Here is a 15,432-nt window from a genome sequence, read left to right as displayed (position 1 = left end):
TAGGGTCCGGCTGGCCTCCGCCTCCTCCTTACAACGCGCCGGGGGCGTCTGCGGGGCAGAGGGGCCGCCGTCCCGTCCTCCCTCCCTGCCGGGCGAGGGCGCCGCCTGGGGCCGCTCCTGCCTCCGACAGTCCCGGGAGGGGGAAGAGGGAACGGTTCCCTGCGGGACGCTTCCGGTGGGAGGTGCGCTCGGGGACGCGTAGCCGCGGCGGACGCTTCCGGCGGCGGTGGCGGCGACGATGGCGGCGGAGAACCACTGCGATTTCCCGGTGCCCCCGCTCGGCGGCCTCAGCTTGGGCGGCCCGGGCGCGCCCTGCCGCCGCTGCAGCTCCGCGCCGCCCCCCGGCGCTGTGCCTGGCAAGTGGGTGCGACTCAATGTGGGGGGCACCTGCTTCTTGACCACTCGGCAGACGCTCTGCAGGGACCCCAAGTCCTTCCTGTTCCGACTCTGCCAGGCCGACCCCGACCTCGACTCGGACAAGGTGAGCGAGGCGCCGCGCGACGCCCCTGGGCCGGGCCGCTCGCCCTCACCGCGCTGCACCCCCTCGGCCGCGCCTGGCTCCTGACGCGAGGGCCGCGGAGAGGCAGCGGGCCCGGGCCCGCGGGAGCTCCGGCCAGTGTCGCTCCGCGGGACCCCCCAGGCTCTCGCTCGCCGCTGTTGGGGCTCTCGGAAGCAGCCTGCCTCCCTCACGGAGTCACCGTTTGCAGGGATAAGGGCTGAGCGCTTGCAGGCTGATGCGGTCCTTGAGTAACAGCCATGTTTACCTGGTTGTATCCAAGGGAGCACAGGATTGCATGTGTGCCTATTTAAAATTCCATGGTTTTCTGCCTTATGGGTGTAGCTTTTTAATGGACTGTGCTTGCACTGATATCATGCTGTTTCTGCACTGTCATCACTCTGGTTCAATTTGAATCAAGCTATTTTGCTGTCTAGGTCTTTTTGCTTGCTATTAGAGAATGCCGCGTGAAACGGAAATTCAGTATGATAGAAGAATACCTTTTGCTTGGTTTTAGTCTTCTGCTTCTCAGCAAGTTTTCAGTAGGATATTATATATGTGCTGCATGGGCTGTATCATGAGTGGTATTTGTATATTCATTGCGATTATTTTTTACTAGGAAGAGAAAGGCTATTGATTAAAATCTTATTTGTGGAGTGGTAAGTAGTAACACATATAAAATATTCAGAAAAGCAATCATGGTTGCTTAGAAAACTGGCCCTTTTCAAACATCAAATGATCTAGGCAGATAAATATGCAAAGTCATGCATCTGGCGCCAGAGAATACCAAATATACTAATAGAACAGAAGACCATTTTGACAGCACTGGCTCCAAAAGAGATTTTGGAGTATATGGGACTGAAAATTGACTTATGTTGTAGCACCCTTAGGAAGTAGAAATGAGTAGTTGTCATCCTTGAATTGTTGAACACACAAACAACATGTTAAGAATAGTTTATGATAGAGATGGATTTTATATATATATTTTTTTTTTTTTGAGAGAGAACAGTAGTAAAACTGTTCATTCTCTCCTGACTAGCTTCTAGAAAACATGTAGAAATAATTGAGAAAATGTAGAACAGTGCAGCAGAGCCTAAATAACTTCCTAGGGTTATGGGGAAAAAAGAAACCAACCAACCAACCGAAAACTTACAGTATGGCAATTTAGAGGTTGTTTTCCACTATTCTTTTTTTTTCCCTGGGGAGAATTAGTTCAGGCTAATAAAAAAAAAAATCTAGGTGCCTTTTGAGAGTCAACAACTCAAGTTTTTATTTGATTCACAATCTGCCTTCAGATTCTTTATTTTTTGAAAAGCACAAATACTAATTCAAGAAGTTCTTTTTTTTTTTTTCTCCAATATGGTTGATGTCATTTTAAGGGAAAAGAAATCCTTCCTTGACACTTTACCAGTTTATGTATGGTGTCTTGATAGAATTATATGTTAATAGATTAACTCCCTGATTTAGTTTTGAAATATCAAAGCCTTTAACTGATGGCCACAGATATCTTGAGGGAATTATTCATGATGTTTATGTTCACACCTTGGGTTCATTTTCAGTTCTCTGATCCTATATATGTAAATCCAATCCTGATAGTGGTGGATTTTTTTTTCATGTAGGTTCACATTTGGATTCTTTTATGAGCAGCAACTTGATACTAACTTGATGTACTATCTCACCACCATGTACTAAAGGCTATTCATGGTGACTGTGCTGTCAAATTATGTGCTCATAAAACAGTAGCTCTTTCAAGATGGCAGCTAGAATACTAAGATCCTGCTCTCAAATCGTGGAATGTTAGAGCTGATCTCTGACCTATGATTTGCTGTTTTTGATTCCATTGCGTTTTCCTATTAAAGATCATAAGAGTTTTAAACATCTACTTTTAAACTTGAAAATTGTCAGCGAAAATGGAGGAGGGGTGTTGCCTTTTACTATTTAAGTCAGTTAAAAAAATTGTTGAAAGTTCTAAAGTTATTCTAGCTGACAAAAGGAAGAGAGATAGATTATATATCCAAGAGTAAGAGCAAGAAGAGTCAACAATTAAATTATCTCATGCACCAGTAAACATATGTCTTTGAGGAAAAGAAGTAGTTCACATTCCTTTTTGCTTAAGAAAGTGTTTATCTCAGAAAATAAGTGAGAATATATCTATCTCAAAAATATAATTACAACAGAGCTAGTTTTACCTAAATGAGTCAAGCACATAAAAATAAGTAACAGTGGCATGTTAAGAAGTTATAAAAGAGGATAACTAGATGGGTTTATTAGGAGTGGGAACAGGAAACTGAAATATGACTCCAGTCATAGATTATGCTTTGTAAATGTCAGTGGTATATAAAATGATTTATCTCTACTGTTATTGGTACACTTTTCTTCTTGTAGTTTAGCTACATAAATCGTAATATTTATTCAGTTCTCGTTACTAAAAAGAGTTGAAAGGCGTAAAGAAAGACATCACGTTTGTATCCAGATTATCTACAGGTGTTAATGTTGAGCAAGACCACGTAGCCTGTCTTCTAGAATTAGATCTGCTTCCAGTTGCAACAGAAGAAAGGTTAATATGGGCATACCCTAGCAAATCTAGTAGTGGGTAGAATGAGGCTGTGAGGCATTGATTCTCAGAGTGCCRTGTGTTTCACAGAATTGTGTCGATCTTTGAATTTAAGAGTCAAGAACTACTCATTTTAATAAATGCGTAAGTGGTAGTGGTCATACCTACTACTTATAGTAGTGTTTGTGTTCAGTGCTTAGATCACTCTGCTTGTCTATTTTTACATGTTCATCTCTAAAACAAGTTTGTGTACTTTGAAAATAAAGTCCAATTTCTCATCCTTGTTTAACTTCTCTAATACTTGTATTGTTTGATTTACTGGTAGATAATTGCTGATTTCAGCACCTTCGTATTTTCTTTGAATACTGATTCTTGCTTTGCAGAATGTTTTATATAATTTTTAAACTTTTATGAAATAGAGGGGCTATTCTTAATAGTTTTGGCAACAGTGCTCACATTTTATTTTTTAAAGCGTTTCTAAAATTAGGGATTATACTGAGGCAGAATTATTTTAAGTATAACTAAGATAATGTTTATTTCATAAAGGGACTTCTGACTAATTGGGTGGGCATGTGTTGTGCTATAAATGCAATTTTGATCAGTAAAACAGTTGAGTAATTGTTCCAAAGCACAATTCACGTCTTTTGAGCATATTGTGTTCTGGACATCTAGCTCAAAGTAAGGTGGGATAGCCAGTGAAAAGTTGTTTCTAAATCCTGAATCAGGGTCCCAAATAAAGGTGCTAAATACTTCTGTTTTAAATRGCATATCACTACCATTAGCAGAATTTGTGCTTGCTCAATGTATATATAAATAATATCAGTTTTTAAGACATATTGGAGCAAAGCTTTGAGCAAGAACTTACCAGTTTGAATATTGAGAATATATATACAAGAAACAAGACTGAGACCATACAGATTGGTCTGGCAACTGTGAAAGTTGGGAGGTGAGATCCGAAATACCTGCTCTGTTTGTGACAAAGTGAAGATTCAAATTTGTCCAAAGCTAGTGGAATCATGCTTAATTCACTAGCAAAGAAGGTGACAAAAGTGGGACTATACAGAATTAACATTCAAGCTAGCAAGCTTAAAACTGGTTCAATTATGTCTGCACAAAGAGTAGTAACACTTTTAAACTGTCTAGGTTGCATATGAAGTATGTTTTTCTCTAATCTTAAAACTACTTTTTAGAAAGATTCTTCAGAATGTGCTTTGCACATGGGAGTATGAAAGTGTTTTCATTGCACATGGATCAAGCCAGTGCTTACCTAATATTCTGAAGGTGTGGAACAAACATCTTATGACTCATACTTTGAGAGCTCTAGGTGAGGCAAGTGACTGCAGTATTACTGGGTCTGCATTTATTGGATTTATGTTTGCGTACATTTCCCTAAAGTCTTAGTGTAAGCTGCTTTTCTTGGAGAGATTTCAAAATCAAGTACTCAGTGCACATCGAAGAATAACAAGGCAGCTCACTCTAAAGGRGGGAGAAGGTATTTTCTACAGGAAGAAGTTTAAAAAGTCAATTCTATGCCTCTCTTAGCCGTGCTTTTTTTGCGTATGGTTATGTTTATTCTTTATCAAGAAATGGTTTCCATCTTGAGTCTTGACTCTCTGGCACTAGTTTGTAGTACATGTGAGTTTGTAGGAACAAAGTCTGAACTATATATATTTTTCATTGGAAGAGTGCTTTATGAATGCATGATTTTCGTATTTGTAAGCTAAGTAAGAGGGTAGCCAGTTATTCTGAATTTTTTAGTCTCTTCGTAATTTTGCATGCAATTTCTATATTAAAGTGAATCTCTCCTATTGAGAGAATTTGAGAGAATATTGAGAGAATATTCTCTCACATTGAGAGAATTGCCTGCTCTGTGAAGTTAAACAGTTTTTAAAATTCAACCATTGATAATTATTCAAAAAAATAAGAGACAAAACCCAAAAACTCTTATGCTTTATGGTGTAATAATTATTTAAAAAAATATTAATTATTTAAAAAAATATTATTACCTTAAATAATTCATAAACTGTGACAATAATGACCTGGTATTCTATTTTATGTGGCATAATAAAAATATATTTGATAAGATGTTTGTATTTGTCTGTGTTAATACTAAGTATTTTTATAGATTCCAGATTATAGTTTGGTGAGAAAGGAAATTTCGTTAGGAAATTAATGAATATAATAGCGGAGAAGAAATGAGATGGTGGATGGTAGAATGGAGAAAAAAAAAAGTTTGTGCATGACGAGAAAAGGGTTAAAATAGCCAGAAGTTGAAAGCAATTATGTCTAATGTTTCATAGACTTGATACTACTAGTAAGTATAATCATGTTCAGTGTTAATAATGAGCTCTGTGTGCACTCGGATAATTAACCCAGGTGGTACAGATTGCTGGTGGCCCATCTTTAGGTGGGAGTTGAGAGAGAAGGCTTGACACAGATTGTTCCTTTTCTGTTTTTGAAAAGTTTTGTTGGCACCTCAGTTAATTTAGAAAAATCCACTGTGTTAAGAATAGTTTCAGATGCTATGCTTTATATGTACTAAAAAAATAAGATTTTCATGTCTTTTGTGCAAGGAGTGAAGTAGGTGTTGTCATTTGAGGTTTCACTTGCACAAAAAACCATTGAGAAGTTTATTCTACCTGTTGATCTCTAATATAAAGTCATGTAGTGCAATACCCAAGGCACTATAGCTTCATAAAGGTGATAAAACACCGTAGTGTAAGAGAACAAAATAGTTCTAGTTCAGATCACTTCTGTTTTTTCTAAGTCCATGTATTTCTTAAATTGTTTCAAGCTGTTGACCATAGTCTTTTTATCACTTACAGATCTTAATTTATAATTTCCCATTTTTTTTCCTGTGTTAAATAATGCACTTCAGTTTATGGTTTGTACAGTCGTCAGCTAATTTATTTAAAATATGTCTGAAGGTCATCTATCCTTGAAGTGTTTGGATAATGTAAATATATTTAAATATAAAGCATTTAAAAATGTGTCATTTTGTGAATGTCATCTATCGGTTTTAGTACATAGTTGCACTTCTGTGAGACTGTGAGTTTATCTCATAGAAGAAATTGTGATTGTGTCTGCTCTGAATATAGGTTAACTGACAACACATTTTTATATATTTTCTTGAATGTCTTCATAGATTAAAATAGTGAGTTTTATGTAAAATGTAGCATCCCTTCACTTAGTTTTTCTCAAACAGCACTGGGTACCTCTCTGAGAGTGTTAAACCTTTACTTTTTTTTTTCTTGTGGTAATTCTGGTTGTGATCTAGTTTTTGATAAGCCTGGTAAGAAAAAAACAGCTTTCCAGAAACTGGATCTGCACGCCTGAAATTACATCCATAGTCTTCCCGCCCCTCCTCTTCCCCCCCAAATAAAGTACGCATACTTAAGTAAGGAGAGTTTTCAGGTATCACAGTTTCAGTAATCAAATGTCTATATTATCAGCATTAACTTCCAAATGCAAGGGGTTGGGTCAGTCGTTTCTTTTTTCTTTTTTTTTTTTTTTTGTATCACATATAGCTCTAAGGGAGAATAAATCAAACTTAGCCGAATTTATTTATATTGAAGCTGCTTAATGTATCCTGTAATTTAATAGAATGTTAAAAGAAAAAAAAATCTTTGCAGGTGCTGCCACAGCAGTATAGTATTTATTTGTAGGGTATCTATTACAGTGAAACTGTAGGAACTAAAGGATTAATGCTATTAGTGATCTACTTGATCGTAGGAAGGACTCATGGGTTTGTTAGACATCTGCATTAACAATCACCTTTCTTAAATTCTGGTCAACACAAGATATACCAGTGTTGCCTTGATCATGCTTGCTCATACTTAATCTTCAAATTATATAGGAAGTTATATAGATTATATATAGAGATATATTATTTATATATAGAGAAGTTATATATATATATAGAGAGAGAGAAGAGATATATATATATATACAGAGAGAAGTTATATATAGAGAGAGAAGTTTTGCTTCTCTATCTTCTTGTCAGTAATGTCAGGTAGTAGTAGAACTTCTTGAACTGTGTTCTGCGTTCTGCAGAATGGTATATTACATTCCGTAAACTGAGGATCCAGTTCCAGTTTGATCTATTCTTCATTTGGTTGTATGAGGTAGAAATTGCAGCTCTTATTTATTTACTTAGAAAATGAATCTAGAGCCACTGTTTAGTATACAGCTATTCTCAGCACCTTTTTAGTATTTGTATTTCTGAAATAAGATAGAAGCAAAAAAAATAGAACAAAATGTTGAATTTAAAAAGAAAAGGTAGGTTTGTTTGGTTTTAATTTAAAAAAAAAAAAAAAAAGGACAGCCTCTGAACCTCATTGGAATATCTTTGTTCTGACTTTGTTCTGTTCAGCTCTCCAAACAAAATGATAGTTCCTTGCTTTTGTGTATTGCTTTTAAGCCTAATTCTCAGTGTTCTCATTTACTGCTTAAATCTTTCATACTAACAAGAGTTGGGTGTTTTAATAAGAGATCTTATCTCTATTCCTTTTTGTGCTCTTGGTCATGCTCATTCTCTTGATAGGAGGTTATTGATCAGGTGGAAGTTGTCCAGCATGTGATAAGTTCTTTCAGTGACCGGTTTGATATATAGTTTGTTGAATGATTTAAATTTGATTTTAAGTATTGTTCTTGTATCTGAACGCCTTCTTGGGCATTCCAGTCATTATGCTTTTCTGGCTGTGTTTGTGTATGTTTTCTGTGTGTGTTTGGGTTTTTTTTGTTTGTTTTGTTTGTTTTTATTTTAATATAGGATGAAACAGGCGCCTATTTAATAGACAGAGACCCAACCTACTTTGGGCCAGTGCTGAATTATCTCAGACATGGGAAACTGGTTATTAACAAGGACCTAGCTGAGGAAGGTAGGACAATATTAATTCTCTTGCCTTTCCCCCCCACCTCCCATAAAACTTTTAACCCTTAAAACCCTTTAACACTCTTTCATTCTCATGATTTTGCAAGTCAAAAAAAAAAAAAAAAAAAAAAAAACCCAAAAACGAATAACAACTCATCTGTTGATTAATCTTATTCTGTTTAGCATTTCAGTCAATTTCAGGGTGAGATAATTGGTATGGTATAGTTCTACTGTATACTGTTACTTGAAGGTTTTGAGTATGAATTTGATTTTGAAAGCACAGGCACAGCCCCTAATTAGAAACAAAGCATATTCAGCCATTTGGGCAGATGCTTTATATAATCTTGCAGCTTTCCTATGCGACTCTGTGAAATAGTTGCTTTCAGTCCTCTTCAAGCAAAAGAATGCTGGCTGGGAAACAAGTTTTAGAAGATGTAAAGCAAAATAAGAGATGTTCAAATGTGTGAAATATGCTGTCAAGAGAGTAAATTCTTCCTCTAGCATTTTCCTGCCTGAATCCAGTGCATCAGTTTTACTCTAATGAAGACTCCTAAAACATGTAGTAGTAAACTTTGTGTTGGTAAGATATTGAAGAAATTAATCAAAGAAAACTATAGTCTAACAATATTAGCAATCAGTAGCCAGAAATATAGTTTGAATATGCATTGCTCAACACATAGTATGTGGACAAGGTGGACAGATAAGACTTGAACATGGAAGTTCGTGCAGGCTGTAGTGTACTGCAGCAGTTGGAATGTTTTGGGATGATTTTCAAAGTGTAAGATCTCAAATTACAGCTATGAAGAAAAATGTTTTGCATGTTGGCTGTTGCAGAGCTATTCAGTAGGAGTATTTGAATTTTTCTTTGTCGTTTCCACCTGAGACGGGACCTGAACTATGATGGTCTGTCAGGCTGCTATGCAATGGTATTTCTGCTCCTTTTTGCTCTTTCTTTCTTGACTCTAATGCTGTATGTGAAATGGTATCAGTTTTATTCAGACTTTTCCTAGAACAGTTCTTCAGAATGATCTAAATCTTGAAATATGTGGATCTGAAGCTAGCTTGTAGGGCAAAATAAATCATTTCCTACCCCTGTAGTGATTTGGGGAACAGGTTGGTGTTTTTGGCCTGGTACCTTTGTTTACACTTGCTTCTCAAAAAATGTTCTCATACTAGGTGTACTGGAAGAGGCTGAATTTTACAATATCACATCACTAATAAAACTGGTAAAGGACAAAATAAGAGAAAGAGACAGCAAAATCTCACAGGTGAGGTTGTTTTCTACTGTGCTTCTGATTATTTGTTGTATAAGAAGTAGTGGGTGAGTTCAGTGGCGAGTTAAATGCTCAGAAAAGAGCATTTAACTGCTCTTTTCCCTAGTAAGACATTGGATGGCTCTCTCCTTCATAAACTGAGCTGGAACCTTTATTACACAAAGATTGATGGTTTTAACCTTCAGTATCTGGCAGCCTGTAGGGGATAAGCCCTAGTTCTTCAAAATCTGAAAACATTCTAAAGAGTTGTTCAGAAATGTCTAATACTGTTGGAATTTGTCATAGTATTATTTCTGGAAGTAGTCATTTTAGAAAACAGCTTGAGTAGCATGTATTTTTCTCATATACCTTTAAATAGTCTGAATATGGAAAGATTGGCTAGCTATAGCATAACTACTGTCTCTGAAATCTTACCCAGAGTTGAAATTGATAAATTCAGCAGTTGGAGCATTATTACCTAAAATAAACTGTTCTCTAGCAGGAAGAATTATTTGATGTGTGCCTTATTCAAGCAGCTTCCCAAGGGAAGTAGGTACATCCTAAAGCATTAGGCTGCAATTAAGTTGGGAACAATTTAAAAGTTAAAACATTGTTATATATGCTGCAGCGGCCCAAGATTTTATCCTTTCATCTTCAAGTCTCTGTTGATAGTGTATGTACAAATCACTCTTCTAATACACTTTATTGTGTACTTCTTTTTGTAGCTCATGTTGCATGCTTTTGTAGTAAAGTTATTTTTTATTTGTAATGATCGATAGTTGAGAAGACTCAGCCTCAATTCAGCTCATGAATATTTCTTTGTAATAATAAAGTGAATATAACAGAGAAACAGCTTATCAAGATAGGTGGCCAAGTTTTTGATGGTTCTTTAACTCTGCTACTTTGACCTTCTCTAGTTACTGGGTCCTAATGAAGATACTACAAACTGTTATTACTGCCAAATTTCTCTTGAGTCTGTGTCATGGGATTATGCTAAGTTGCTCTTAGCATTTTCTAAAAGCTGACATAGTTCTACTTAAACATTGCTTTATAGTGGAAGTTTTGAAAAGGAATAAAAGAGTTTTTAGAAAAGGGTCAGGCAGTCCGTAAAATTGTAAAACTTGGTAAACTAGGCCTCTGCTAAATAGTTTTGATGCCTATGTTAATAATGTGGTTTGCTATTTTGCAGACACTATGTCTAAACTTTCTGGAACATGATAGGAAGGTCAGCTCTTTGTGGATAGGTGTTAAGATTATTATGTTATTACTGATGAGTATATTTATTGTGGGTACCAAAATATTTGTGTAGCTTAGCTGTTTACATCTCTGAAACATTAATGTAGCATTACTGCTTGTGAATCTTTTGTAATGCTATTCTGAACAGATCACATTTCCACAAGTTCTAGTGATAACCAGCTGCAGCTTACTTGAAGATACCTACAGATTCTTTGTAATATTCTGAACTCAGAATTAAGAAAGAAATTGTGGGCCTAAAACATATTGCTTGCATAACTGAGGAATAAGCGGTCATTGATCTTGTGTTGTTCAAGATGTTGTTGCTTATAATTTCTGTAGAGTGAGGGAGATTTCAGACAAGTTACAAAAATGATGAATTCTGTGCTGTATTGAGCATCTTATATTTCTTTCTGAAGGTGCCGGTCAAGCATGTGTACAGGGTGCTGCAGTGCCAGGAGGAGGAACTCACTCAAATGGTCTCCACAATGTCTGATGGCTGGAAATTTGAACAGGTAACAAAACATACAGGGTATAATTATGAAGTCTTCCAAAATGCAGTTATGATTGGAAAGAGGAGTAGAAAGTAAAATTTGTTCTTTTTAAGTGCAATTATTATCAGAAACTTGACAGATAAAAAGATACATACTTAAAATCTGCAATCTGTATGTTTATTTGTTAGAAGACACAAGATCTGTAGATTTCCTGGAGTGTTACTGGGATGATTTTCTATAAAAACATCTAAAAACATCTAAGGATCTCATTTCTAATGTTTCTAAAATTAAATGTTTCTAAAAACATTTCTAACGATTTACAAGGGAACATTTGAAAGCTGAATAAACCAAAGGGCTGGACCCTCCTGTTATGAGTTCTAATGGTAGGTCAGATATAAAGACCTTCTGTAAAAAGAGGATCTTGGGAGATAAACATGTTTTAGGCCCAAACAATGACTCTTCAGGAAAATGACTGATACCCATCAGATGGAGTAATTAGTGCAACTGTGAAGCTGGATGGCTGTGAGCTATGTGAATGTTTCCCTTCTCTGCACTGCATAAATATATGTTTGTATATTAAAGATTAAATCGTAAGAATAATTTATAGTTTCTGTTATTATCTCTGATAAACACTATAAATAAGAAACTAGCTACATCGCATAATTGCCCTTCATGATCGTAACCTACCAGATTATCTAAATTGCATTGAAACAATGAATCTGTTAACTCTGAAGTGAGACACAAGTGTTCAACAAATGATGTTCTCAWTGTCTAGTCCATCTCTAGTAGGAGAGACTGGAATAAACACAAGCCTTATCCTGTGCACTCGTCTCCCAGCAAAATCACAAAGTGATACTAAAAAAAATAGCACAAAGATGTATGAGAGCATTCTATTTTTTTTAGTGGAATGTGTAAGGGACTCATGTAATAGAAAAGGCCATGATCAAATCAATTACCCCAGTACATGGAAAACTTCTTATGCTTCAGTTCTCTGCCTCAAGTATTAAAGATGTTTGGCATGCTAGAGCTGAATATTGCTTAGGTCGCTGAGAAAAAGCGCTGACTTAATTCACGTAACTGTTTTTTGACCAGTGCTAATGACAAAGTTTCCTGGACCTTTCTTACTCGTGAGAAATCAGCTTTTATTGCAAATGGAGATTCTTCACTTATTAACTTATTAGATAGTACTGTAATTTTTACCTGTCCTGAAATTTTGTATTTTGAAGGAATACTGTATTTGGGAGTAATATTGCTTTGACAATGCAACTGCAGAAAGAACTATTACAATCCCTTGTAGAATTTGCATTTTGGGAAAATTCCTTTTTTAAAAATTTTTTAAAACTATTTCCCTCTTTCATCTAGCTTTCTCCCTGCTTACTCTTCCCTACATTGTTCTCACTTGGGCATATAGTTTGAGGTTGATAAACACAACAGATATATGGTCCCTTATTATTCAACTTCATTACCTCAGCCTATGTCATTCTCTGCTTTGATTGTATAGCAAACTGGCTTTTAGAAGATATCATTCACTTGCAACATGATTGTAATGTTTGTTATCATCCAGACAGATTTATTATAAAGATTTGAGAACCGTGGCATTTCTGTCATGCTTTCTTTTTTTTCCTTTTTTTTTTTCTTTTCCCCTAAGTAGATCTTTCTTAATAAGCAGAGTGATCCAGAAATAATCTCTGTGATGGCTTCTACCATGCAGTGGTATATATCACTGGTGGGACAGATACTGCCTATTTTCTCAGAGAATACCATTTCTGTGATTTGAGAGTCCTTGTGGTCTGTACCCCACATAGCATGTTTCAGTGGTTGATTCTGATTAAAAATGTTTCTTTCCCTTAGAACAATTAAAATTTTTTCTCTTAAAATGCAATTATGAGAATTAAACAAGAACGTGTTAAACTTTTGATACCCTAGTAAGGATATGTACTTTTGCAGAGAAGATAAATGAGTGAAAGTACTGCTAGCAAAGTATATATCAAAGCAAATTATATATCAGTTCCAGTCAAAAAAATTCACCTGAAGAAGTGTTCTCCGTTAGAACAAAGTGCTTAAAAGTGGCTATACTGCCCCCCCCCYTTTTTTTTTTTAATTTCACAGGATTATTCTGCAGATGATTTTACCTGTAATTGTTACCTCCTCAGGAAAATCAGAAATAATAATTTTGTCATTACTGCATAATAAGAAACTGTGGATTTTACATTTACAGAATTTCTACATGCAGAGGTTTTAGACAGGCTTGTCATGTAAGGTAATGTGAACTTGATGATTAATGTAGCTTGAGTCTGGCACTGCAATGCTGTCTTAAAAAGATTTAGTACCTGAGGAGGACAGTATTTAGCTACTCCCTTCAAAATTATCCATGTAACAGTAACAGAATATAAATAACTTTACTGATCATGAGCCTTTTCATCATCACTAATGTAAAGTGTACTCTATTTAGCCATTTGTTGTCTAGTTGAAAATTGATCTTAAGTGCACTGGCAGGCTGTGCTTTAATTTGGGTTAGACGGTGCAATGTATTATTAAAATAAAATACTTTTTGTAATGAGAAGATAATAAATTTAACTAAGATTGTTCTGAACTTCTAGATTATTAGTTTTTTGGCAGTTATGAACGAATTTCTTGATGCTGACTTTCATGAAAACAAGACAGATAATGTTTTACACTAAAGATCTTGTCTTGGTTCTTCTGTAAATTATCCCTTTTAAAAACAGTTTATAAACTCTCAACTTTTTCTTGTAACTGACTGTATGTTTCCATAGCTATATTTTCTTTACCAACATCTGGAGCAAGACAAGGTTCTTCCATACCTAGACTGGATTCAGTGCGTTATGGCCTTGTATCTACATGTTATCTTCCCCAATTGGTGTGTAAGATAGGAAAATAGTGCTCTCACTTTCATAATTTTGTTTGGATTTTTTTCAGAATAGTTGGCAATTTTATAATGGCATTGGAAATTTTCTAATTTACTATCAGTAACTGTGACTTGCCCTGAAGTTACAAAGGGCTTTGCAACTGCCTCCATAAAATTAAAATATATCGGGATTAAAGTTGTAGCTTGATAGCAATCTGTTCTAGTGGCAAGTAAGTGTTACCTGAACATTTGAGTTCATTTGTTATTTGTACTATGTGGGTAATGGTTCTGTGCCTCAGCTTTACAAAGGTTTCTTTTTGTGTTTTGCTCTGATTGGTTATTCCAGCTTGTCAGTATAGGTTCCCAGTATGGCTGTGGTCGGGCCCAGCAGGCAGAGTATCTGCTGATAGTGTCACGGGAAGTGAAAGGGGAAGAGAGATGCTTCCAGAAATGCTGCAGTGAGGTGTGTCACACTGTTCTTTTTGCCCTCACACCAATATGCTTGGCCTCCTTGCATTTCTGCTGCTTTCAAATCATTCCACTATATTTCTGGGTGTACAGCACATAGTAGCTTGTGTGTATTTGTGACTGGCTTTTATTTATTTTCRTAGTATTTCATTACTCATCATAAATGTTCATATTGTTAAAAAACATCCTAGTTACTTGAACTCATGAGTCAATGATTTTTCTTAAGAAGAATGCTTGTCTTCTTACATTTTCCTCCAAAGTTAAGAGCCTTTGATCCATACTTGTGTAAAAAATGTACAACTTAAACATCAGGAGCTGTACAAATACAGCTCTGAGCTCACTGAATTCAGGAAAAAAAGAAAAAAGAAGAAAAAAAAAGACATTTGAGGTATTTGTTATTGTAGTTTGAGTATGTTTCATACATCTAATAACCGAGTGAGTTTTGACTAAGTTCTCTATTTTTGAAAAGGCAGAGGAGGGAGAGGAGAACAAAAACAGTAGTTTGTTTTAAAACCCTTATCAAGAGGAGGAAATATACTCTTCTTTTCCTTGGGAAACTTTCTTTAAATCTTAATGGAGAATAGTAAGCTCATCCACTTGTTCTTTAGGCTGTCTCATCTTTTCTGCTCCCCTCACTACCAAGTTGTTGCTTTTTAAATTTCTGTGTTACTTCCCAGGGAGGATTGCTTTTGCTAAGCAGTGACGCTGAAAGTAGTACCCATTTCTTTACCTTACTGTGCTTCATTTTGAAGTTTCTTATGTGCATCTATTTGGGAACCTGATGTTTTTTAGTATTTTTTCACTAGTAAAATACTCAGAGAAAACTTGTTATTTTCTTTGCTACATGTTTTTCAGTCTGAGAAGCTAGTGAAACATCATTAAGATAACATGTCAGTAATATGGCTATATGAGCAGAAACATGCCTGTTTACGTGGTCACTAAGTTATGCAATTCTAAATTTTAAACCTAAACTGCTGCCTAAGTATATTCTGAAATCTCCTTCCAAGGCACTAAAGAGTCTCTGTTTCTTGCAGTTGTATAGGTAACGTTTGGAATGTGGAGTTAATGCAATGTTTTTGTCGGCTTCTTGGAACTAAGAAGAGTACCTGGGCTATTGCTAAAGATGCCTAAGTTACGGGCCCCATGATGTTGTCCTAGAGAGCATGAAGTAAAATTCTAAGTAATAAAATGGGAG

General features: G+C 36.1%; 1 protein-coding gene across 1 annotated transcript in view; it reads left to right on the top strand.

Annotated features, from left to right (window-relative positions):
• The first annotated feature begins 237 nt into the window (after positions 1-237).
• Positions 238-15,432, top strand: part of KCTD5 (potassium channel tetramerization domain containing 5) — a 30,958-nt gene continuing 15,763 nt past the window's right edge. Inside the window, exons 1-5 of the mRNA XM_026054096.1 lie at positions 238-481; positions 7,822-7,930; positions 9,100-9,191; positions 10,829-10,924; positions 14,116-14,232. Of these exons, the coding sequence (XP_025909881.1) occupies positions 239-481; positions 7,822-7,930; positions 9,100-9,191; positions 10,829-10,924; positions 14,116-14,232 (657 nt within the window). The 5' untranslated portion in view covers position 238. The remainder of the gene's footprint in view (positions 482-7,821; positions 7,931-9,099; positions 9,192-10,828; positions 10,925-14,115; positions 14,233-15,432) is intronic.

Source organism: Nothoprocta perdicaria, unplaced genomic scaffold (assembly GCF_003342845.1).
Source record: "Nothoprocta perdicaria isolate Ctin4 unplaced genomic scaffold, notPer1 scaffold_12, whole genome shotgun sequence".
Classification (NCBI taxonomy): domain Eukaryota; kingdom Metazoa; phylum Chordata; class Aves; order Tinamiformes; family Tinamidae; genus Nothoprocta; species Nothoprocta perdicaria.
This window is presented reverse-complemented; position numbering and strand designations above follow the sequence as displayed.